We start from the raw sequence: 24,989 nt of genomic DNA on the forward strand, positions 1-24,989 counted from the left end.
GAGAGGATGGTAGGTAGTCTTAGCAAGAAGTCACGTCAGTGGTCGGTGCCCTGAATTTTGCAGTCCATTCAAGGTTGAGATGAACCCTGGTCCGGGAAAAGTCAGATGGTGTTCTTTCCCTATTTAGGAAGTATAGCTTTTCCCACATGGTACATAGTTTACCTACAGAGGCAAGTCCTAGTCCTATTCAACCTTCCCCAAAACCTCCAAACCCGAAGCATCACCCCCCACCTGCATCTTCTTCAAAGCCTCCAACCTCTCCTTCCTAGCAATTACCATTTCTCCAAGAAGTTCAAGCTCAATCTGGAGACGCTTCTCCAGGTCGACGGTACCATTGGAGCCGCCCGCAGTTACAGCAGGAGACGAGGTAAATATTTGCGCATCTGGTTTTCCCTGATTCACCTTCTGTTCTCGCTCGCTGTTCTCTTTCTCTTCCTTCTCTTTTTCTCTCTTCCCTTTGTCCTCATCAGAACCCAAATCCCAACCAAACAGCGCCGCAAGTATAGCGAAGGCCAAGAAAGCGATAACGAATATTATAGCCAATCCGACAGCGATTGGGATCAAAAAGTGGATGGCCAAGTGGACCCAAAGTCCGAATAATTCCTTGACCATCAGCAGTGGGCGCATGTAGAAGGGCTCGCATTCGAATGGTATTTGGAACGGCATGGTGAGATTAAAGAGTGGGATGTAGCTTGGATTCGGATTTGATCTGGTCTGGGACACGGGCGTTGTTCTGGTTTTGGTTCGGTTCGACAGGGTAGAGCGGCACTGGTTCTTTCGTACAATTTTGCCTTTGAGGGTTTGTCTTGGTTTGAGGGATGGTGAAATCGACACTGGCTTGATGTCGTGTCTTGGGCTGAGCCTTAGTGTTCGGGGCGTATGCAGTGCTCCACTTTGTCGGGCGCAGGTTGCATGTTCGTGGACTCGTCGAATTAAAATCCCTGAGGGCCAAAATATATAGGAACAGGTCGACATAACGAACACTAACACTGAAACACAAGGATCACCTGGCCAGAGTACAGACCCAGCATAGAAAATACTGACTACATCATACAAAAAGACTACCGGTATCAGACTCGTAAGAAGGCATAAATGAGCAAATATACACAGGACTAAAAACACGCACAAAGAGATCAAAAGGTGCAAGGTCAGTAGACAACGTCAAATAAAAGGTGTATCTACCACAGGAGTCAAGTTTAAAATAGAATCCAAGAAGGGAAGAAAGGGCCGATCCAAGTCCGTAGACACATCACCAAGCCAGAGAAAGGTAAAACTCCAAGTCCTCCTGTACAAGTTTTGCATTTGCAGAACTAAACAAAATATTCAAAAATCCATCAAGAGACATGGCGCTTAGAAGACACCAGCGCAGCCCCAGTGCTGCTCGACGTTGAATTCACCGGGGTTCTTCCAGGTGTCGTCGGAGTAGGAGAAGAAGATGGACTTGGAGCCAACCGCGGCGGCGATGGACTTGATGGCGGTGGCCTGCTCAGCGGTACCGGGAACAGCGGCACCGTTGGAGCTACCGGCGTTGGGCCAGCCAGTCTCGAGGTTGATGACGTCCTTGCCGCCACAGATCTTCTCGAGCACCTCAAACTCGCCCTTGGTGAACTCACCGGCCTTCTCGGCGGTGACATCGGCGTTGAAGAAGGGGTGGATGTTGGCACCAACGACGTCGACGGCGCTGCACAGAGTGCTAGCGCCGTACTGCTGCCAGACGTTGATTGGCTCGGTGGTGGTGATCAGGCCGGTGTAGCCGGCAGCCTTGAAGCTCGAGGAGGCGGACTGGATGAAGGTGGTGAGGGTAGCGGCGTCGATGTAGCCGGACTGGATGGCCTCGTTACCGACAACGATCAGCTTGACCATGTCCCACTCGGCCCACTTGGAGATCTCGGTGACCTGCTCCTGGGCACCGGTGATGCCGGAGCCGTCGATGTAGACACCCATGATGATGCTGAGGCTGAGCTCCTTGCAGGCGTCACCGATGAACTCGAGACCGCTGCAGTCAGTGGAGTAGACACGGATCAGGTTGAAGCCCTTGTTCTTGATGACCTTGAGGTCCTTGAGAACCTCCTGCTTGGTCTTGCACTCACCACCGGCGGTGTAGGGAGAGTAAGTCATACCGTACTGACCCTCACCGAGGACGGTGGGAACGTTGCTGGGCTCGCTGACGGCGGAGGTGGTGGAGCTGGCGCTGGCGCTGGAGGTGCTGACAACGGGGGCGGCAGTGGTGGTAGCAGCCACGGTGGTGGGGACAGCGGGGGCGGTGGTCGAGGCCAGGGCGTCGGTGGGAGCAGGGCAGACGTAGGTGTAGTCAGTGCGGGTCACAGTGACGACGGACTCATCCTGGGTGTAGGTACCGGGGACAACGGTGTGAGGGGTAGGGTAGACCAGAACGGTGCTGGTGGGCACAGAGGTGGTGGTAGGAGGCACAACGGTGTAGGTACCAGCAGTGGGGCAGACGTAGGTGGTGGTCTCGATGACGCTGGTCACGGTGCTGCCGGAGGGCTTGACGGTGGCGTAGGGGCAGGTGACAGTGGTGGCAGTCTCGACGATAGTGGTAACACCACCGTAGGTGTGGGTGCCGCTGGGGACGTCAGTGGAGGTGGCACCGCAGACAGTGGTGGTGTCGTGGACGGTGATGGTGGTGGCCGGGATGGTGTAGACACCGGTGGTGGAGAAAGTGCTAACACCGGGAGTGGGCAGCTCCACGGCGGGAGTGCTAGCAACGGCGGTGCTAGAGGGAACCGGGGCCGAGGAAGAAGAGGCCGAGACAGTCACGGTCAAAGTGCTGGTGCTGGTAGAGTGCACGGTGCTGGTGAGAGTGCTGGTGGACTCGGGGAGGGGAGTAGAGGTGGAGGTGGAAGAGGGAGGGGCAACAGTCTCGACGGGGACCAGGGTAGCATCGCCGTAGTAGGTGATGACCTTGGTGGTGCAACCGCAGGTCTCCTCAGGGGCAGCAGTGACGGCGGAGGACCAGACGCTGGATGAGGCCTCGCGACGCTGGTGGAAAGCGTCATGGCGACGGTGAACACCGTCGGCCATGGCAGAGCCGACCAAGGCGGCGGCGGCGAAGATAGATCCCTTCATGATGGAAAGATAATATCAACCACGCGAAAGAATGAATGCCCGCTGAACGAGTGAAGCGGTGGTCAGTGATAGAATCGAAGGAACGTGGGTTGAGAAGGTAAAAGGAGAGTGATCGGGGGCACGCAAGGCCTTTTGTTGGAGAAATGGTTACCGGGGGCAGTTAGGGGGGAAAAGAGAAAAGGAGAAAAAAAAAGACCTAAAAAAGGGCCCCAGTGTGCTAGCCTCTGCATACAACATAGATACAGGTCCACCGATCGTGAATTTCTTTGAATTTAATTTACCCTAAAATTACCCCTGGACGAGTCTAGATGTGTATTCAGGGACGGTCTCGATCTGATTGGCTGGATGTTCGACACCCGAACGTTGGCTGGCTGTGGTTGGCCCACACGGCTCGGGCAAGAGTGGAGATTGCATGTAATTGCGTTGTTTGGTTTATTTGCAATTTGAGTCCGATTATATCAGGCCCATGCAGGTACAGAGTCAGATCATAATGCGCACTCCCTACTCGTACACAAACATTATATTCTCGCCCAACGGTCATTTCATTTCGCAGTGGGAACCAATCCTGTGTACGAAGTACTCTGTACGGAGTACTGACTCAGTCCTCCGTATCCGAATACTATTATTATCAATACAACACTCCCCGCACGGATCGTCCGCAGGTCTTCTCTCCTTTTCCTTCTCAGCCTTCGGCCCAGCGTCAAAAATAGTGATCCTGTCTCACACCCAGATTTAGCCCTCCCCTTACCGCCGTGAGGGTCATCCAGCTTCCGATTTCCCAACTCCTAACTTGAAAAGCCACATTGTACCTAAACGAGGCCAAGGTTTCATCCATTCTGTCAGACCAAGTAAGGCACCACTGCAGCCCCTCTGTGGCTTCCTCGGTGGCAAGTCCCCGTTCAACCCTCGGTTCCTGGTTACCCAGACCAGAAAAAGAATGTCTTCAAAGCAAAGCAGAGAGTTGGTGGAGTAGAATGGGCTTTAATTCCAATGTCTCAGTGCAAAGTCAGACAGAGAAATCCCCGGGCCAAAAGCCAAAAGTCCCAAACCAAAGAAAAACAGGAAAGTCTCTTCCCACGCCATGTGGGGCTGACTGTCATAGCGCACTCGACCAGTCCGAAAATGGTAAGGTGGCAGCTGAATTGGGGTATAGCCCATGTTCTGATTGGATAAAATGCAGCCTCTAATTTCCGCCCTGCCGATCTTTATTATAAAATCACAATACGGGTATCGTTCAATCTTTATGGATTACCAACAATATACAAAGACTTCTGTTTATTATTGCTTTTCAATACCAGTCTCGGATTACAGCGGTCAACAAACATTTTCACCGCCAAGAGTATCGCAAGAATCTCGAATCCTTGTGTTCGCCCAAGCCCAATTGTTTACTTATATCGAGATACTCGTCCTGCTCTATGGAAACAGCACTCAATTGTTCGCTGTTAAGTATGCGCTGTTTTCTGCCCCGCCCCTGACGATCTCCATCGAGTCAGCGGTACACAATATTGTACACGCACTCATGAACTAGCCGATCACCCGGCCTAAATAGAGTCAAAAAGAGTTATTAAACGGGGCAGGAAGCTTGAACCTGTTCAATTAAGTAATCGCGCCAAATACAATATCGGAAGGCCCGCCTGGTCGACGAGCCACCTTCTCCTCGGAGTATAGTCATTTACGCGGTGTGGTCACCAGAACCAAATAACACTGTAGCCTATCCGATATAACCGACACCCACACTGGAAGAGCAGTATTTGCATGTATATATACGGCGTACAAGCAATGGAAGCAATGGAAGCAGCAAGTATAAACAAACAGATTCTCTGCCATCCCGTACCCTGTGTGCTGATCACAATGAGAACGAAGTCTGGATCTCTTCGACTGGCGATCGCGACTCATCCATGGGGGGGGGTAGATCACAACGGATGCTGGGGCACAGCCGAGGGTTGTTTCTTGTGGAGATGACCGCTATGTATTATTTTATGGAACCATGACTAGCGTCTGACTCCTGAGTTATGTAACTGTGTTATCTTATCAAGGTTCTGCGCTAGTCTGGTCGATTCGAGGACAATAATTACCTTGGTGGTTGAACTATTGACAGTGATGGCTTTGGTAGAATGTGATGTAATCTTGTGTGGATGCCCAGTCCGAACAATCCGAAATGAACCGTTAGCCTACGTTTCTGCTTTGGATACGTGTGGAAATGTATGTTGTATGTTGTAATTGAAATAAATAACCAGAATACAAACAAAGGAACTGCCCAAGTCAAAGACAACTCAACGATCCAGACCGCCGAAATACTCTTGGCCAATCTGACAATTCCAATAGATCAAAAGGCCAAGGAGAATAGCGGATCTGGGCTCAGTTGGCATCGATGTCGAGGCTTGGCACCGTTTTTGAGGTTCAGGGGCAGGGGTGTGCTGGCCTTGTGGATTTGGGATCTGGAAAGCCCGTGCGATTCGTGCAGAGGCTATTGTGGGATTTCTATCAGCCTTGCTATTGGGGTTTTCTTTGTTCCCTCGGTATACCTCGTATACAGAGTACAGTACAAAGTTCCAAGGGTCCAGTTCAACGGTGGGTTTTTGTTCCGGGGAAATTTCTGCAGCCGTTTCTTGACCGGGCTTCCCTGCATATAACTGACTGTTTTGATATGTCAGATTTAGGGCCAGTTTACTGGAATTCCACATCTCAGATATTCGGGAGAGATCTGGAGCCACATGGAGAATGTCACTTGTGGAATGTATGCCTTGATCTTCAGGTGCCTCTTCACTTGACCAATTCTCATCAATAGTCATTCTCATTGTCTGAGATAACCCTGAACATATTCCATTCCACCCGTAATTGAAACCAGCTATTCCCGCAGCACTACAGTGACACCTCTTAAATTTCAGCACCCTGTCAGCTACCGCCTTTCTAAACGAACGCACCGCCTACTTAAATAGTTATACCGCCCATTATCTAAAATTTTTGATTGGTAGATTACGATTGGCAGAATAAGGGGTGTTGAAACTAAGGAGGTGTCACTGTATACAACCCCAACTGCCTGGGTGACATACAACATACGGAAAGAGTGGAAGGACTACAAGGGCTCGTAAGGCAGGCGGTAGTAAAGACCGACATGCCCCCGGTATCTTCAGCAATATCCGACAAGTCTTCCAGTCTTTTCATGTCTCGCAAGAAGTCAACAAAGAATACGAAGTTGTGTCAGCTGCAAATCCGACGGTGGCGATGTCATATAGAAAGTGGTTAGATCGGTATGAGCTTGTTGGACTGGTATAGATTGACAGTTTCACAGATTAACCAGCTAAGGTGTCCTCAGCCATTGTAGTTATGTGCAGCGGCCTGTATGTGCTTGCCCTTGCTTGCGTGCTATACAATTGACACGCAGCGTGGAGCAATGCCGTCTTGTTCGGATGAGAAGCCCCAAGGGGCATGAATGTGTCGCGGAGGGATCAGGGCTGATAGTAGAGAAAATATAATATTATCTTGCGATAGGATCATCGTCTTTGAACTTCGAAGTGAGATGCTCTGAATGTATCCCGTGCAAGTTTCAAAGTTGAACCCGCTCGTTTATACACCATAACAGTATGTGCTTCAAAATATCCAGTGAAGACGGTCGCACAATATGAAAAATGCATCTCAGCATCTCAAAGCTATCCCAGCCTAATTAAGTCAAAATCAAAGTAGGACGTTCCCTCTTCTTCCTATTTTTTGCCGTTAAACAAATCTGCCCATCACCATGCCACCCGATCATGCCACCACACAGCACACAAAAAGTACCACCACTACCACCGCCATTCCCCAATCATCTGATCCCGAATAACAATCGGCAATAAGAAGATAAACAGGATTTACTCTTTACCTAGTATTCCGTACTAACCCCAGAAACGGAGAAACCCGCCTTCAATCGCACCATATCCCCGACGTCACGACTCAAACAACCAACCACATTTAGTATTATCTCAACCCAACCCGGATAAGACCAATCCGAGGTATAAATCATGATCATGCTATACAGACTATATCCAGAAACGGATAACGGCCACGTCCCGCGATCCAGCCTCTCGGAACTGTGATATGGTTCTGTTCGATGCTGTCAGGCCATACTCCGATGCGGCTTGGAATCTTGTGATCATGGATCGATGGGGGTGGGGAGTGGTGTATATAAGGATGGGATGTTACACGTAGAGGTTATTGTTCATCACTCAAAGATATCATACAAAACACACTTCAGTTACTTGATACTTCGTTCGATACTGTCATACATCTACACCAACACAACAGTCCAACAACCCAACTAAACTCAAGCCAACATGCCCACCCAACCAAGAACAACCGATAGCGAGCACGCCCGTCTGCAAAATGATTACGGCGCGGACTACTGGGTTCGCAATTCCGTTCAAGAGCATCGTGTACGTACACACTGTCATCATCACCTTCCACCATCCACATCCACTATCACAATACACCATTAGTATCCATGACTAATACCCCCAAAGCGCGCAACAGCCGGACGAGGCCTCTTCGCCGGGTTACAAGATGTGAAGCACTACAACGTCGACCACGGCTGGGCTCGACGGAAGTCCGAGACTCCGCAGCCTGGTATTCTCGGGTCGCTCTGGAGTCGGTATGTTGATATGATCCCATGGTTTAGATGCAATTGTGAGGTTTGGGGCATTAATGCTGACTTTATATAGACTCACTGGGCTTTGATATGACTTGGATATAAACTGTTATCTTTTAGATGGATATAGGGTTACTGGTTGTCTAGTTCAGAATCGATGTTTGACTCGATTTTGTTGCTAGGACCTGGGAACTAAATGGGATTGATATGAGATCGAGATGATTGGATGTTTTTCTTTTGGAGTTGGCTTTGATTTTGATTTTGATTGAGCATTGCTTTGTTATACCATGCTTTCTTGATATTGGAGTTCTGGTGTGGCAAGATTTGGTTTCTACACAATTTATTCGTCTGGACATCGTTATGGAGTCTACTAGATCAACTAATCAAAATACACTTCGTGTAACTAATGGTGCCTAGTGTTTACTATCCCGGACATGGCTGCATAGCTCTAGCAAGCCATCTAGATGACCGTATATCCCCCATGCTACAAACCAAGCAACAATCCAGAGGAAAAGATTTATATTTCAACATTGATATATGTACAAAACCGCTAATAGATGTACCGAACGCCCTAACCGCGCACCACGTCAATTCTTTACTCCCAAGAATCAATCTTCATGGTACCCTTCTCCTGAAGATTCTTGTGCATATTGAAAGCCTGGAAAAGCATATGCGGCTCATGACCCATACCCTTACGCAGACACTCGAACTCCGCACGGTCAAGGTAATCAGTCAGAATAGGCGTGTAATCCGGGTGCGAGCAGTTCTTAATAATAACACGGGCACGCTCACGCGGCGACAGACCCCTAACATCAGCAAGACCCTGCTCGGTAACGACGACATCGAGATCGTGCTCGGTCTGATCGATGTGCGTAGCGAACGGCACGATACAACTCACGCCGGTGGGATCGGTCTTGGTGGGACGTGCGGACGGAGTGTGCATGATACTGTACTTGGAGTTACGGAGGAAATCGGCGGAGCCGCCTAGTCCGTTCAGCATGCGCGAGCCCATGACGCAGGTGCTGTTGGCGTGGGCGTAGATGTCGACTTCGACGGGGGTGTTCATGCCGATGCAGCCGAGGCGACGGATGATCTCGGGGGAGTTGGAGACTTGCTGGGAGCGGAGGAGGAGCTTGCCGGCGTACTGCTCCCAGTTGTCGTAGAAGCGCTTGAAGCCGTCTGGGGAGAAGCGGATGGAGGTTGCGGTTGCGAAGTCGAGGTTGCCGCTGTCGAAGAGGTCGAGGAAGGAGTCTTGGAGGACTTCGGTCCAGACTTTGAGGTTCTTGAAGTCCGCGCCGCCCTTACTGAGTCCGCCTACGACGGCGTTGGCGATGTTGCCAATGCCCGATTGGATGGGGAGGAGGTTGGGTGGGAGGCGGCCGTGGTTCACCTCGTGCTTGAGGAACTCGATTAGGTTCGAGGCGATGGCCTGCGAGCCTTCGTCCTCGGGGGCGTTGGGCAGGGTCTGGTCGGGGTAGTTGGACTCGACGATGGCGACGACCTTCTCCGGGTCGATGGGGATGTAGCTAGTTCCGATGCGGTCCTCGGGGGCCATGATGAGGTAGGGCTTACGGCCCGGAGGCAGGTCTGAGCAGGTGATGTCATGTAGGCCCTCGAAGGAGGGCATGGAGGTGTTGACTTCGATGATGACCTTGTCGGCCATCTGGATCAGTTCGGGCGAAGCACCGACGGAGGCACCGGGAATGATGCCTCCGTTCTCGGTGATGGCGGAAGCCTCGATGACTGCCACGTCAATTGTGGGCTTGGACTTGTTCAGAGTGTAATAGCCCTGGCGGAAGCGGAAAGATTAGCGGTCGATAGTTTTCCTCGGGGAATATCGAGACTTACATAGACCAAATCCGAGGGGAACATGCTCAGGTGCTTATCAAAGAACTTGATCTGGCCATTGTTGATTCCCTTGGCGATTTCTTTTCCGACTTGGTGAGGGCTACGTCGCTCAATCATGTTCAAGCGGGCCCAGCGGTTCTCGGTCTCTGCGCCGGAGGAAGCACCGACAAACAGGTTGTACTTCAGCTGTCCCTGGAGGTTGTTCTTCTCGACATGGTCTGCGAGAGCAATGGGAGTCATCCTGAATTGAGGTTAACGTTCTGCCCTCAACATCTGATCTGTGTTACATACTTGGGGTAACCGACACCGGTGAATCCGGACCAGCCGATGTAAGTGCCATTGGGGAAGTGGTGAAGGAGATCCTCAGGTTTGGCGAGCTTCTTCAGATACGATGGGCGCCGCACACGGCTCTTCAATAGGGCCGAAGCAGACATGATGCAGAATGGAAGAGGGGAGAGTGTCAAAGATGTGGGAAAGAAGAAAGGGGATCTGGGGGTATAAGTAATTTCTTCAACCCCACGGGCAGACGTCTCCACAAAAGGAATGCGAGGCCGACAGCTCCGGGAGAATGGAAGTGTTCTCTTTTGGATTTGGTCTTAGGGCTATGTAGGGATGGACTTGGCAATTGTTTATGGGATGTTGTATATTGTATAACTCCTTCTGGTTGAACTTCAATTGCATTCCTATTATTACATATCTCCCTATCCCCAGTCAATTCCCATCTAATCCATTACTCTATTACTCCCCTAAATACCCCTCGATGATGCTTATCGCTAAAATAATTCATAATGACGTCAACCACGTACTTTCCTCGGCATTCGCTCGGCTTCCGGTCATATCTCGGTCTTACCCTTTCGGTCTCCCCCTATATCATATTCCCTTCCCTATATGCTCCTTGCATACACAGACTATTATGAAACATCTTTTTCAGCTTAATATACCCCCATTAACGTAATAAAACCAAAAATATAATCCAATATACAGCATGAGAAAGAAAAAAAAAGGAGATCCTATGGAGGAGATCCCCAAGACCGAGTTTCCCCCGGCTCCACGTCTCGGGATGGTATCGGCTATGCAGGCTCGGCCACACGGAGATTTCCATACTACACATTGGATAATCCATTCCACACCATCGGATGTATATTGCCGCTAGTAGAGGATTGTGTGGTGCCGATCTAGTGAGACGACGGTGATCTGGTGGGATCCCTTTTTTTGTTTTACCCCGGAAGTTCGAGCCGATCGCCGCATTAGCGTATGGCTCGAGTGGAATGTGCAATATGATATTCAACTTCACTGAGGTCGGAGATAGTTTTACTTAAGGGAAAATTAGATATGAGAGCATACAAATCAAATTAGATTGAGAATAAACAGGCCAATCTCTCCATGGCCATTTCATTTGTGAGAATAAAGTAAGAGATACTTGAAAAAAAGAAAGAGAGATACAAATACAAACTACGGAAACCCGTGAAGAAAGAAGAAAAAAGTAAAAAAAAGAAAACTATTTCATCGCAATTTCCTCATCGTGTACGCCGTCCCCCCAAATCAACAATAATGCATGTCAGTCCCCCCGGTTGGCCAACCGGGGGGACTGACCCCGTCGTAAAAGTTACACCCCACCCCTACGCCTCGGTGGGCTCGGCATCGGTCATCTCAACGTCTCCGCCATTCTCCTTCTCCTCCGCATTAGCGGGGGCGGAGCCAGAGCCAGACGCAGAGCCCTCACGGGCCGGACCAGGGCTATCAGAGAGGGTCCCGTCGACCCAAGACCGGAAGCGCTGGTTGCTCTCGTCCACCTGGTCCTTGCTGAGGCCGCGGGCCCAGGCCGGGTTGTTCACGAACTTCTCCACGAAGCGGTCGTGGCGCTTCTCCTTCAGCGCGGCCTTCTCCTTGGCGAGCTCCTCGGCCTGGGCCTTGATGGCGTCGGCGTCGGCGTCTTTCTCCGGGATGGGGGCGTTGGAGCGCCAGAACCAGTCGTAGGTGGGCGGCTGGTACAACATGGTGTAGTTGTTGGCGCAGATGCGGATGGTCAGGCCGTCGTGGTGCTGCAGGCTGCGGTAGTAGCGCTCGTACTCCTCATCTTCTTCGAGCTTGGGGGGAAGGTTGCGCTTCAGCAGGGGCATGCGCATCTTGGAGAATTGAACGCCTTCGGTGGGGTCGCGCATCGAGTAGGCGGTCACGTAGTAGGACCAACGCTCTTCGGGAGTGAGTTCGTCGTTGTTAAGGGTTGCGTCTTCGCTGGTCATCACTTGAACGGTGACACGGCGGTCGGTGGGGTACTGAAGAATTCGTTAGTTGGTGTCAGGCGTGGCCTTTGGAAATTGAAAAACTCACGAAAGTAACACGGTAGATATCACCATCCTTGACCAGTCGCTCGACTTGTTTGCGGTACTGGATTTCCTGGTGATGGGTAGTCTCCTCCTTCTCCCGTTCCTTGAAGAAGAGGTTGACGATGTCGGAGCTGCGGTCGCGAGAGTCACCGGTGAAGATGGACGCCACGAACTTAGAAATGGAAGAGAAGATACGTTCCAGGTTGTAGAGTAGGTAGCCGCTCTGCATGTAGAAGCGACGCAGGGTCTCTTCCAGGTGAATCTGATCGATATCGCCTTTGATGACCTCATCGCACATACGCACGATCTGCTTGTAAAGGTTGGCCTTGGGGTCGACATCATAGAAGAAATCACTTGGGAATCGGTCGATCAAGCACAACTCGTGGGCAGCCTTGGGGAGAACACCGCGTCGGACTTGTTCGCGAGCTGACTCCTCCTGCTCCTTGATGCGCAGGAGACGCGAGTAGAGGATCTCGAAAGTACGCAAGAAGCACAAGATGTTCAGGTTGCAGTACATGTGGTGTTCCTTTTTCTTGTACTTCTCATTGAGTGTGTATTCATGCTCAAGGTTGAAGTTGCCTTTTCCGGGGTGCTCCATCCAGCGCAGTTCAGCCACGTCAAAGGACTCCTCGGAGTCGGAGACGGTGGAAGAAATCTGGACAAGAGGGGGGGGTACATCATCGCCGTACTTCTCGGCCTGTTCTCCACGTTCCAGAGCCTCACGCAGAAGATCCAGCTTCTGCAAGTCTGCCCCCTTGCGGCTTCCGTTCGAGGCATCCTCAGTGGCGTAAGTGTCATCGTCATCGTTGATGGCATTGTAGACTTCGTCCATGTACAAGTTGAAAGTGTAACGATCAAGGCCGAAGAAAGTAGGAATGAAGTCCCGGATAAAGTTCATGAGTCGCTGAGGATCAGCGCCGAAGCCATTAGTGTTGCGGTCCAAGTACAAGAAAAGCAAGTAGACAGCGTCCAGAAGGACCTGAGTATCGCTGAACTGGAACTCAGCCTGGTATTTAAGCGGGGTCCGGCCACTCTGGCGACCAGCCTGTGCATCCTCAAGCTTCGTCTGCAGGTCTTGCTGAATGTTCTTGGCAACAAAGAGCTTCTTGTCAGTCTGCTTGGTTGCGATGGCTTGGTGGTCAAGACTGCGCCAGTATGCGCGCTGCATCTGTTCGCGCCAGACCTTGTCCCACTCGCGCTGGCAGGCCTTCCATTCCTCCAGCTTCTGCTTCAAGCGGTAAAGGACGATGGGAAGGACGTGGCATGGACGAAGGAACATGTCTCGAATGACCTTCTCGCCGCGTTGACGGTCGTAAATCTTCTTGATGACACGCTGGTAGATTGCTTCGCTTTGGCCACCGAGACCCTGCGGCAATTTGAATGCCATGCGTTCCGCATCACTCATGTAAAGGAATTGTTGGCAAATGGGCTCAATCAGCTGGATAGTACGTGTGCAAGCCTCAATGTGGTGATCGTAATCATGGCGGTCTTCTTCAATACGATGCAAAGCGTCTTCATACTGGTTCTTGCGGTGCGCAACAAAGCCAGAATCTTCCGAAGCCCAGGTGGGGTGTGAAGCCCAGTCATCATTAAGAACGCCGTTGCACATCGGATCGCGCCCACTGCAGGGCTTTTGGCGTTCACGCTTGGGAAGAAGTCGATAACTCGGTCCTAGAGACCGGCAGTGAGCCAGGTTGACGATACCTGATTCAGGGTTCGCCTTAGGGTCGATGATCTTATCCTCGGGTTCTTCGGCGCTCATGAACCGTCTGAACCAGCTCATGAGCTCAGCATTGGATCCGATGTACCCCTCGGCCCTCTTGACCAGGACGTGACGGTCAAGCAGATCCGTGGTGTACAGGTTGCAAAGCTTCAAGAAGTCGCTGAACACTTGCTTGTTGGCGATGAACTTCTTCACACGGTCAAAGAACGCGATTTCTTCTTGGCTAGGAGTCATGGAGACCGAGGGAGGAAGAGGCTCCGGAAGAGCAGGAACCAAAGTGGGAGAGACATTTGCCATGTCGGCAGAAGGCTTTCCATGGTGGTATTTCGGTCTCTTGCTGGCATTACCGAACTGCGAACTCTGGCCACCTCTGCCGGCCTCAGACAAGCGAGCAGCTTCGGAACCGGCAGGCCCCGAGATAGAGCCCACACCGCCACCTGGGCCACCACGACGTTTCTTGCTTTCCTTGGGGTCCTTCACATTGAACTGGCCCAGAGGAGGCATCTTGACGTCACGGTTAGGAGTCTGGGTGAAACCTGCAGGTTCGCCACGGAGGTTGCTAAGAGGAGCTTGCTCTTCGGCTTGGCGCTGCGCAGCAACTTGTTTGGCATGCGCGGCAGATTCCGGCAGAAACTGTTTGAAATCCTCCAAGAGATCCGGGGCAGTGTTAAACAACTGAGTAACTTGTCCATAAACATCCTGGATGGGCTTTGACTCCCGCTGGTAAGTCTGGAGTATCTCGAGGAACTGCTTGTAGATCTCTGGCGCGCTTGAGAAGCGGTTCTTTATCTTGTTCACATAGCTGATGGCGTGGTTGAACTCCACGGGACCACGCTTGTTCAGATCCTGAGCACCCTGGAGCATACCAGTCCCGACGCCAGCCAGGTTGCTCATTGGCTGGGTGAGACTAGCGTTCTGTCCAGCGGCCGAAACTCCCATGAGAGACGACCTGGCAAGTCCAGCGGACGCTGCAGAGGCGGCGCCTTGCAGCTGTGCCACTCCACGGTGGTCTTGCTGATGAGTCATGGCGGATGCAGCTTGTTGCTCCTGTTGAGTGGGGTAACCATAGTGGTGATCCTGAGCGGGTCCAGGTCCATCCTGCTGGTACATGCCGCCCATCATCCTCGAGCCAGGAGAGTAAGATCCAGAGGCGGGACCTTGCTGCTGATCCTGCTGCTGCCCTTGTTGCCAGCCAGGTCGAGTTTGGTCACGATAGAAATCAGAAGACCGGCCATGCGGATCACTGGAGGGAGGTGCATTGGTAATTGTCTCAAAGGGACGTCCTGCACGTGGCATGCTGAGTGTATTCGTGCCAGACGGGGTTGTGACCCGAATCGCATCAGGGTTGTCTTCGGTACCGCACTCAATACGGTAGCCGGGGGGCAAGAAGGTATTAAATCCCTGAATAAGGGCGGGGTGACCATTGAAAAGTGTCGAGACGCGTTGAATCACACCAGGCGTATCGATAGCCTGACTCTTGAAGTCCTTCATGATGTCCAAGAAACGGTTGTAGACATCTGGCTGGTCAACGAAGCGTACCTTGACCTGGTCGAGGTAGCTGAGAGCATCATTTAGAATCGGTTGTTGGCCCTGGGCAAGAGCTGCAACATTCCCTGGGATCTGCTGCCCAGCGGCATTGTATGCCATCATAGGCTGTCCTGGTGGACCACCGGGGTGCTGCATGTACGAGCGAGGTGTGCCTTCGCCGTGCTGCATTTGAGGACCGAACAAGCCAGCAGCAGACTGAGGTCCGCCCTGGTGGCCGTTCTGCGGGTTTCCGCTGAGGGTCGAGAGAAGTCCACCCGGGCCGTGAATGGAGTTGGGGACTTTATTGGCCACGGGTTGATGGAGGGGGATCGAGCCAGTGTGGCTCTGCACAGGGTGGTGGGGTTGTTCGCGGCGTTCTAACTGCCGTTCAATTTGTTCACGGTGGTCGCGCTCGCGCTCACGCTCACGGTGAGCCATCTCTTCCTGGCGCTGACGCTCGATGATCTCGCGCTCCCTGGAGTCCCGCTCCCGCTCGCGGTTGAGCTGGGGAGAAGCGTGTTGCATGGCTTGACCAATTCCGGGAAGAGAATGGCCGCTGTTATGCGACGGGCCTGCTGGGTGCTGGCCGTACGCGGAAGGTTGGTGCGGACCTCCGTGGGTCTGACTTAATTCTGCCAGCCCAGGAAGAGAATGGCCACCTGACTGAGTAGGGTGGTAAGGTGCTACAATAGAATGATCAGTTAGTCTGAGTCGTTTCTTTTTATTGTTGGATTTCCCAAGGAAATCCATAGTTCGCAGAGAGGAGAGCCACTCACCACCTGGAGGGGGAAGTACCGGGCCCGAGGGCTGTGAAGCCTGACCTTGCTGAGAGGGATTTTGACTGTTGAAGCGCAAGAATATCTGGTTAGTCTGTGATATCAAGATATGAAGCAACTTGTACTATATAGGACTGCTCGTACCTGAATGACCCCAGGGGCCGAGGCTGCTGGTTCATCTGATCGATGCCAGGATGCGACGGCGGCCCACCGGAGGAGTGCCAGTTATCGCTTCCAGAGTTCATGGTTTATGCACGAACCCCAGTAGGAGAGAAGTGGGAAAGTAGGTTTGGCGGATAAGAAGGGTCGAGGAGGGGAGAAAAAGTAACAGGGTCTGGTAATCGAAGAGCTGGAGCTCGTAGTCTCGTGGGTAGGAATCGACTGGCAACGCTCAGGTTGCAGTAGGGTCACAGCATGACCCGGTCTCTTGCAGATATGAAGACAGGATCCAACTCCACGCAGAAACAAAGAACCGGCAGAGAGTATGATAGACAAGAAGGAGACACTGGGGTGATGGAATTGCGCGCGACCGATCGCGGGCTCCTGTGGAGGCTTTCCTCTCCGGAACTAACCTATTGTGGTTTAGTGGGTGCTTTGCGGACATTCGATTCTCCGAGGTGTATTCAGAATTCATTCAATACGGTATTGTTTGTATCTATTGGCGGGATTTCCGTCAATGGGAGGCGGTACAATGGTCATGCATGGTATTGTGCGATAGGTCAATTTCAGTCCGCCTTCGTCATCGCCCGCCATTGCCGGCAGAAAAACATGACTGGCATTGAGTGGACAGGCGAACAAACGTGAATAGCATGAGTCATGAATGGGGATCAATAGTTTGAATAGAGTTGCAGCTTATTGTTCATTGTATAGCATATCTCCTGTATCAAACTGCATAATGAGGCTTGTTCTGAAGGCTGGGGCTGCCTCTCGCTTGTCATGCCTCGGAAAGGGGCGGAGGGCAAGGGCTGGCTAACAATGCCCGTGGCCTCTTGGGCATCTTTTTCGAGGTAAGATACATTTCGAGTTACCATGCTGGTTTCCTTTTCTCCTATCTATTAAGAGAAATTAACAGAAAAAGCAAGAAAAGAATGCCTAAATGGTAAAACTATACAGGGAAGGGTGTCCAACATGTCAATACTAGTTAGCTACCAAATCTATAGAGAGGCCTTTCAGTGCTAACTATGGAAATGGCCTCGAAACAGGCATGACATTCTCTATCATGAGTTGGCCACCATACAACGCCTTTGGCAACCCCACCGCAATAGTAGGAAAAAGAGTAAAAGGGGACATAGGTAAAAGAAAACTAGGTCTCCAAAACTCGGGCAGAGTTCCACAATGAGTGCAGAGATAGGGAAAGGGGGGAAGGGGAAGTCCTGTGATTATGGAACCTGTGGCTTGCTGCTATCATTATTTTCTTGGTTTTCATTCTTCATATCTTGCCTGTTCACCGAGGCCCAGCCACCCGATCCAAACCCCAGATGCGCCTGTCCATGGAAAATGATAATGGCCTTGTGACGGCACGACGGCACTTGGTGCGATTAAAGAGCGGAGAAGACAAAGAGCTGTATCCACTATTAGCATTTTTGGGATTTGGACAGAGACAAAAGAACTTACATTGTTCGTGGCCGCAATTGCAATGCTGTCTTCGAATGGATGCCAGCTCATGTGCAAGATCTTCTTGTTGAAGTCGATCTGGTCGGCATCGGTCTCCTTCTTCATGCGACTGCCGGGGCCGGCAGGGCTGCCGGATCGCGAACCGGCCTTCTTTCCGTTACCCTTGCTCATTGGTGTCGGTACACCAACCTTCTTTGCCTTGAATGCCGACTTGTCTGCCTGGAGCACTATCTCCGTATCCTTTTGTTCTTCTGTGGGGTAGATCATGAAGTTGTTGTTGTAGCTACCGGTCATAACGTTCTCCGCATCGCCTGAAAAGACCACCTCGAACTTGTCAAAGATGCTATCGTTCTCGTACGTATCGCAGAGGCGAGGACGCAGGTGCTCGTGGATGGGAATGGTCTTGATTGGCTGGCGTTCCATGTTGACATCCCAAATCTTCACTGTCAAGTAGTCCCTGGACACAATGTACCGCCCGTCGTTGGAGAATCGCACGTCGGAAATGGAGGAGATAATCTCGGAGAAGAAAGACCGGGACGAGGCATCCTCTTCTTGTTCGAACTCTGCAATAAAACAATCAGTTAAAGTAATTGGCGCAATTGCCTAGTTGTACGTACGCTTGGCGTGTTCGTCACACAACGCCCGTTGCCGCATATCCGCAAGCTTGATTGTGCCCTTGGAGCTGGCATACATGAACCAGTTACAGCTAACCGGGTGGAACTCGGCCGCAGTGATGACTTCCGTGAGTTCCTCCATATTCGCTGGCTTGATATCCACGATGTTGAAGCTCTGATCCTGGATGTTGAGATTCCATAGGTTCACTCGCAGGTCGTCGCTGCTGATAAAGGTTTCACCATCGCTGTTAACGGAGATGCTATTTATATGGTACGCGTGAGCATTGGCGTATGTTCTCCGCGGAACAGCGGCAACAACAGTGTCATGGTGTGTCAGACGAGGCAGCTTGAGCGCAGAGGGGTCCTTGAAGGATACGCGGGGTGCGCGAGCCATACCCCCACCTCCAACCGTGCTCGCGGGTGTGAGTTCATTCGATAAGTTGTTCTCGGCGACCACTTTCAGCGACTTGTCGAAGACCTTCCAAAGCTTTATCGTCTTGTCGTTCGTCGAAAGGAGGAAATGGGATGCATTCTGTCGTCGGCACCATTTTATCTTGTTGATCTTCTCTTCAATCTCTAGCGACTTGAGATAATCGAACTCTGGCTCGTGTGACTGGAACTCTGTGTGGAACTTATACTCGCAGGTTTTTTTCTGTGTTTGATGATTAGCTCAAGGCAAAACAGGCAATGGAAAAATTGCCAAAGAAAAAAATTGGCCGGAGCGGGGTGGTCTACCGTCTCGTTTCGCTCAAACAACACCACCCTTCCTCCCTTGTCACCAGTGGCCAGATAGTTACCGGTGTGGTCAAATTCGACGGTTGAGATGATGTCCGCTGCAGAGTGCGTGTCAGTTGATGCACTCTGTGGAAATTGACCAGATTCGGCCGAGTAGTGCGAGGGAGGCTGCCAATTACCTTCTGTAATATCTTCTACGTCGCCTTTATCGCCGAAGCATCTGAAGGCAAGTCAGCTGCCATTGAATGAATCTTTGTGGTGATGCCAGGCCGATGGCGCCTGGACAATCGGAAGAGAAAAATGGAAACCATAGGGTGGGAAGGTCCAAATGGTATGATCCGGGCAAACTTACTGTGTGAACTTCCAGGTAGGCGTGCCTGGATCTCTGTCTACCATTTTCACGTTCTAGCTAGCCCTTGAATGCGACAAGGGCAAAGGACCAAGATAGGAGGGACGGGGAAAGGCGGGTTGGTAAATGCCTCCGAAAAAGCTCTATTGTCGACGCAACAAATCACTCAGGTTGATGCGAAGTAGGTGAGCCGACACGAAAGAATTCGGGTCGAATGGGAGTAACGGGGAAAGCGTGAGAACAAGTCGGTTACCGGAGATGGTGTGCGAGGGGTGAGGGCGGATGGCGGTAAGGCAAAAAGAGGGGCAGAGGGCGAACAGCTAGAATCCAAGTTGGGAAAGACGAGCTGAAGAACGAAGAGCTGTTGCCGAATGAGATGGCAACGGTTGATGATAGAACACAGTGAATGTGCTTGTTATGAGTGGACCCGCAGCAGAAGAGCTTGATGAGGGGATCATAAGAGAAAAGTTTCTATTTGGCCTTTCCGTTAGAACGAACAAAATATATAAAAGAGAGGTAAAGGAAAGGGGGATGGGGGGGTTGCGTACTTGGTCCGGAGATGAAGGAAGACGAAAAGAAGTTGTGAGGTGAAGTTGCCCAGATGAGTTGAGGCGGTGGTGGGGAGGTTTTACGGACCAAGTGACGCTCTCTTGGGCACCGTCAATATTAGAGTATTCTAGGATTTCTCTGGAATATGAATGATATTAATAAATCTAATTATGAGAATTGAATATATCCTGTATCAAAAGAATTCAGATCGGGCACCTGCAACATGCTGACATCAACACTGCCATCGACTGTAACATTGCCCTGCGCCCCTCTCCGGCCTTACAACCCGTATAAGACTGGCAGCAGGGGGGTTAAAGTTGGAATAGCAATTGAAATGTTGGATTATTATCGAGCTATTTGCTCAGTCCGAGCCGAATCTACCTCTTTTAATTCCGTATTTAATCCTTTATATGCCTGAAGATGTACTATGCGCCTCTGTCGTCATCCTTGAGGCCCAAGCAGGTCTCCGCCAAATTAAGCATTGGCATATATCATATGTTTTCTAGCTGATGCAAGGAAGGCGAAGATACGCGGATCGAGAGCATTCGTATGCCAATGTTGGGAAATAACTGCGAGTACGTATATGTATAGTCCTGTAAGTATATATATTAGACTATCGACATATCTGACTGAATGCCGAGCTCGATCATATTTCTAAATAAGCCTAAACTAAAAGATCTATAACCGAAAACATTCAATTACCCGATTGAATGTTATATAGATATGTGGTATCTCCCCTATTCCAGCCCATATAACCCAATATCCTTCACCCCGACCTTCACATGCTTCCGTATATCTCCCGACCCAAACAAATTAAGCCGAACACCAAGAGCTCCATCCCGAATCCCAATTACATCCAACCTCAACCTCAACTCTCAATCCATACTCCAACCCATGATCCCTAACCACTAATCCCAAAACAACCCCGAGCCATGACCAACGAAGAGAACATGCGGGGCAATCCCACCTCCAAGCAAAGCTCCAACACCCCAGCAACACCAACACCCTCAACCTCAAGCAACCCCTCCAACCAAACCCCTCCCAACCCCGCGCCCCCCTCGCTAGCAACCCGCATCCAGAACTCCGCAACAGGCCTAGCAAAAAGCGCATTCAACCCGAGCCCCGACCTCGCCCAGACCCTAGCATCCAGCACGAGCAGCAAACAAGCCGGTCCATCCACCCTCCCAAACACACAGAGCAGGGATATATCCGCAACCACACCGCATGGAGGTCCCAGCTCCGCGTCCGGACTAGGGCCAGCATCTGCAGCGCAAAGTTTCCGCGAACACGATGCATCCACGCCGGGAGTCGCTCTACCGGCCTTGACAGAAGACGAGTTCCAGCATGGACACGGATACGAGAGAGAGACAGATCTGCTTCGCGCGCCCACAACCACTAATTCAAATACACAACCCCAATACGAAGACCTCCAAACCCCCTCTTCGACCTGGAAAGGCAAAGGACGCGCCCCCGACCCAACCCAACACCAATTCGAAACTATCTGGCAGCGCCAATACCCACAAAACCAGCATACATCTACCCCAGCAACAGACGGTGCAGCCGTGGTATCTCTGCTATCAGATACGAACTTCGACCCGAACTTCGAGGATCCAACGACGGTACCGGATACCGAGCTTGATATTGCCGCTGCGCCGGGTCCGCTTTCTACAGCGGAGAAAGAGGCGCTTGATTCTTTCCGGAGGGGACTGGGGCTGGACGAGGAGGAGAGAAGGGAGGGGACACGGTTAACGGGGACGAGTCTTGTTCCTGATATTGATGTTTTCTTGAGTCAGGGGGCTGGGAGTGGGATTGGGATTGGGGAGGGGAATACTACGGGTTCTGCTTCTACTGCTACTGCTACTTCGCTACGCGATGCTGTTCTCATGAATCTGCCTGGTGCGGGTGATTGGGTTGGTGTTCAGGAGAGGTATCATGATGAGGTTTGGGGGTTTTTGCAGCCTGTGCTTGAGGAGGCGAGGGCCGAGATTGAGGAGAAAGGTGGGGAGGATGGGCCTGCTGTGAGGCGGTTGAAGATGATTTTGATGCATATGAAGGGGTGATTGTCGGTGTACTAGTGGCAGGGTTGGGGGTATAGGTTCTACCTCTTGTAGGAGGGCTCTTTGGGTTTGATTTTGATATACCATGTACATGTATTTGTAAATATTAGGATAGGCATGCATACGAGAACTAGTAGGGAGTGAGTATGGCCAGATAAAGTATTGGTGCTATTTCTACCTCGGCAATTATCAGCATTTAGGCTTGGCTAGCGGTTTTCTGATTATTCCAAGGTCGGGTGTACCATCTGGACAACAGCTCCAAGCCGTAGAACAGAGGCATCTAGTCACTCACCACAGATACGACTAGGACACAACTACATTAACCAAAACCGATCTATAATTCCAAAGAATATATTCCAAAATAAGCTATGTATGTATGTTACACAAGAACCAAAGTTGACCCAAGCATGGATCTCGGATCTCGAGGACTGGAGCAAGCCAAAGCCAGCAAGAAACAACAGAAAGGACGAAACGGGGGTATGAGAGATCACACGCTGGAGGATCATATTTCATCGGAGGAGAGCGGTCGTGAGGGAGAAGAGGCATAAAGGAGGAAACGGTTTAATAGAACCTCTACAGCTCCAAGCTGGGGGTCTGGCCCTTAACACGACCGATCACAGTTTGAGCGGCGTACTTGGGGATAACCTCGTCATCGTGGAGCATAGCAAACTCCTCGGTAGCATCACGACCCATGAAGTTGTACAGGGCGTTTGCGCCGCCGGGGTGCTCATCGACCCAGTTAGTGAGATCGAGGATGATGCCCTTGACCACGACCCAAAGGTCCTCCTTGGAGTTGTGCTTGGCGACTTCCTCCATGGTGTACTCGGTCTCTGGGACCTTGAAGTTCGCGGGATCGGGCTTGGAGGCGGGGGCCTCGGCGGCAGCGGCAGCGGGAGCAGCGGGGGCAGCGAGAGCGGGCAGGCTTCCGCCGGTGGCGGCACCGCCCCACTCGACAGAGACCTTGCCGGGCGTGCTGGGGTCGATGTGGAGGGAGATCTGGCCGAGACGCTGGGAGGCGGCGGAGGAGCCGTTGGCGAGGAGCTTCTGGAAGAGGTGCTGGGAGGCGGAGTCACCTGCGACACGGCCGTAGACGACACAGCCGAGGAGGGAAGAACCGCCGAGACGGTTAGCGCCGTGGACGCCGCCGGCGAGTTCACCGCAGGCGTAGAGGCCGTCGAAGGGCTTTTGCTCGCTGTTGAGGACCTGGGCGTGCTCGTTGATCTCGATACCACCCATGGTGAAGTGGAGGACGGGCTCCATGAGAGCAACGTGGAACTCGTCGTCGAGCTTGAAGGGCATGTTGTGGAAGAAGCGCTTGTTCCAGGGGTCCTTCTTCTTGCCGTCGGCGATGAGGTTGTACTCGTCGAAGGTCTTCTTAAGGGCTGCTTCGCCGCAGCCGATTTCGGCAACGAGCTCGGCGCCGGTCATCTTCTTCATCAGGCCGCGGCCGGAGTAGTGACGGGTGTGGAAGTCCAGGACCTTGGAGGCCTTGCTGTTGAGGATGAGACGGATGGGCCACTTGCCCTTCTCCTTTTCTTCCCACATCTTGCCGGAGACGTAGTCGCGGTGGCCGAGCTCGTCGGAGAAGCGCTGGCCGTCGGAGTTGAGGAGGAGACCACCTTCACCGCGAAGGGCTTCAGCAGCCAGGAACTTGAACTTGGCGCCTGGGTCCTTGGGGTCGACGAGACCGGTGGGGTGGACCTGAACCTTGTCCATGTCGATGCCGTTGGCGCCGATGGCCATCAGCATCTTCTGGCCGTCACCGGTAGCGTGGGTGCCGTTGGTGGAGGACAGACCGAAGGTGTCGGGGCGGTGCTGCTTGAGGAGGGAGGTGTCACTGAAGTCAGCGGCGTAACCACCGGTAGCGAGAACGACGACACCGTCGGCGACCTTCTCCTCGCCGTTGATGGTGTAGGTAACACCGGTGACATTGTTACCGGACTTGTTGATGGAGGTGACGTTGGCCTTCTTGACGATCTGGACACGACCGGGCTCACTTTCGGCGAGATCTTCCAATCGCTGCATCAGGGCGTAGGTGATGGCCATACCGGGGAACTTGGCGTCATGGCCACGGTGTGTGCGGGGGTGAGTGTGTCCACCGAGACGGGAGACGAGAGTGAGGTCGAGGTTGAAGACATCCTGCAGCCACTCGACGGCGGAGGCGGACTTGTAGGTCAGGACCTTGATCAGGTCAGGACGGGCCTTGTCACGGGCCGACTTGAGAGTATCTTCGTAGAACTGCTTGACACTGTCCTGGATGCCGAGATCGGTCTGGGTGCGAGTGAGAGCACCGTTGATACCGGATGTGGCCTTGGTAGAGTTACCACCGAAGAAAGCCTGCTTATCCAAAACGAGGACGTTGCCACCGTTGAGGTAGATGGTGTGTGCGGCGCTGAGGCCAGAGACTGGAGAGGGTCAGCTGGGGACAGGGAGAGAATGCGGGGGAAAGGATATCCTTACGGCCACCACCGACCACAATTACTTGAGGTGCAGCCATTATGTTATGTGTAGAGAGAGATAAAAGGGAATATGAGGAAGAAGAGGAAAGGAGAGAGGAAGGAAAGGATCTTAAAGAAAAACAGGGTTCGGGGGGCAGGTCAGAAGCCGACGGTCTATCGGCCGAGGCACAAAATAGTGGAAGACGTGGGGAGATGAAAGATGGGGGTACCCGCTGGAATACTAATTGGCCACCTCTGGTTTGTCTGTCTCTTTTTTTTTATTACAATCTGGGGAAGTTAAGACGGGATCACATGCGATATGATATTCAACTCTACATCTTGTTACATTCAAAAGTCTAGAATAGTTTCATTTTCATTTTCACATGCATCTATGTCATGTCACATTCCTGTTCTTTCAAGGAGTTGAGGGAAAGGGAATAGGGGGGAAAAGAGATAGAAGACACATCGGAAATGTCGACGGAACTAGAACATACATACTCCATCGATGGGGTTTTCAGAAACAGAGATACTGACATTGAATTCCGGCCTCGGTCCTTGCGGTCCTTGCGGTGTGGTAGGAGCTGTGAGCCTCGGAATAACAATTGCGGTCCGCAGTTTCCGAAGTGTGAATGGCATGATGAGGAGAAAGTCCCTTTGACATTTTGAATCCTTGAATCCCTCTATATATTCAAGGTATAGATCTATTGTAAGTATCTAACAGGAT

At 51.8% G+C, this 24,989-nt stretch overlaps 9 protein-coding genes across 9 annotated transcripts; 2 read left to right on the forward strand and 7 right to left on the reverse strand.

The window, feature by feature from the left end:
* Positions 1-183: 183 nt before the first annotated feature.
* On the reverse strand, positions 184-666 carry N7525_002154 (uncharacterized protein; the record flags this gene model as incomplete). Its single annotated transcript, XM_061212198.1, has 1 exon — positions 184-666. The coding sequence occupies one exon, from the start codon at positions 664-666 to the stop codon at positions 184-186; it is 483 nt and encodes a 160-aa protein (XP_061071424.1).
* A 684-nt stretch (positions 667-1,350) lies between these two features.
* On the reverse strand, positions 1,351-3,087 carry btgE (putative cell wall glucanase (Scw11); the record flags this gene model as incomplete). The annotated part of the gene is made up of 1 exon (XM_002557156.2): positions 1,351-3,087. One exon carries the CDS (start codon positions 3,085-3,087, stop codon positions 1,351-1,353), a length of 1,737 nt encoding a protein of 578 aa, XP_002557202.1.
* Positions 3,088-7,397: 4,310 nt separating this feature from the next.
* Positions 7,398-7,797, forward strand: N7525_002156 (uncharacterized protein; the record flags this gene model as incomplete). The annotated part of the gene is made up of 3 exons (XM_002557154.1): positions 7,398-7,496; positions 7,584-7,711; positions 7,782-7,797. 3 exons carry the CDS (start codon positions 7,398-7,400, stop codon positions 7,795-7,797), a joined length of 243 nt encoding a protein of 80 aa, XP_002557200.1.
* A 506-nt stretch (positions 7,798-8,303) lies between these two features.
* On the reverse strand, positions 8,304-10,006 carry coaT (acetyl-CoA hydrolase ACH1; the record flags this gene model as incomplete). The annotated part of the gene is made up of 3 exons (XM_002557153.2): positions 9,848-10,006; positions 9,557-9,797; positions 8,304-9,497 (listed from the first exon to the last, which is right to left on the reverse strand). Exons 1-3 carry the CDS (start codon positions 9,988-9,990, stop codon positions 8,304-8,306), a joined length of 1,578 nt encoding a protein of 525 aa, XP_002557199.1. The 5' UTR covers positions 9,991-10,006.
* Positions 10,007-11,175: 1,169 nt separating this feature from the next.
* Positions 11,176-16,154, reverse strand: N7525_002158 (transcriptional regulator SIN3; the record flags this gene model as incomplete). Its single annotated transcript, XM_061212199.1, has 4 exons — positions 11,176-11,832; positions 11,888-15,816; positions 15,910-15,974; positions 16,054-16,154. The coding sequence occupies 4 exons, from the start codon at positions 16,152-16,154 to the stop codon at positions 11,176-11,178; spliced, it is 4,752 nt and encodes a 1,583-aa protein (XP_061071425.1).
* Positions 16,155-16,300: 146 nt separating this feature from the next.
* Positions 16,301-16,543, reverse strand: N7525_002159 (uncharacterized protein; the record flags this gene model as incomplete). Its single annotated transcript, XM_061212200.1, has 2 exons — positions 16,301-16,481; positions 16,512-16,543. The coding sequence occupies 2 exons, from the start codon at positions 16,541-16,543 to the stop codon at positions 16,301-16,303; spliced, it is 213 nt and encodes a 70-aa protein (XP_061071426.1).
* A 904-nt stretch (positions 16,544-17,447) lies between these two features.
* Positions 17,448-19,268, reverse strand: N7525_002160 (protein phosphatase 2A regulatory subunit CDC55; the record flags this gene model as incomplete). The annotated part of the gene is made up of 6 exons (XM_002557151.1): positions 17,448-17,471; positions 17,524-18,086; positions 18,141-18,789; positions 18,873-18,970; positions 19,052-19,092; positions 19,225-19,268. The coding sequence occupies 6 exons, from the start codon at positions 19,266-19,268 to the stop codon at positions 17,448-17,450; spliced, it is 1,419 nt and encodes a 472-aa protein (XP_002557197.1).
* Positions 19,269-20,702: 1,434 nt separating this feature from the next.
* On the forward strand, positions 20,703-21,830 carry N7525_002161 (uncharacterized protein; the record flags this gene model as incomplete). Its single annotated transcript, XM_002557150.1, has 1 exon — positions 20,703-21,830. The coding sequence occupies one exon, from the start codon at positions 20,703-20,705 to the stop codon at positions 21,828-21,830; it is 1,128 nt and encodes a 375-aa protein (XP_002557196.1).
* A 570-nt stretch (positions 21,831-22,400) lies between these two features.
* Positions 22,401-24,324, reverse strand: osm1 (putative fumarate reductase Osm1; the record flags this gene model as incomplete). Its single annotated transcript, XM_002557149.1, has 2 exons — positions 22,401-24,232; positions 24,288-24,324. The coding sequence occupies 2 exons, from the start codon at positions 24,322-24,324 to the stop codon at positions 22,401-22,403; spliced, it is 1,869 nt and encodes a 622-aa protein (XP_002557195.1).
* Between the last annotated feature and the right edge of the window lie 665 nt (positions 24,325-24,989).

Source organism: Penicillium rubens (assembly GCF_028828025.1).
Source record: "Penicillium rubens strain IBT 27055 chromosome Unknown utg000001l_segment0_segment0, whole genome shotgun sequence".
Classification (NCBI taxonomy): Eukaryota; Fungi; Ascomycota; class Eurotiomycetes; order Eurotiales; family Aspergillaceae; genus Penicillium; species Penicillium rubens.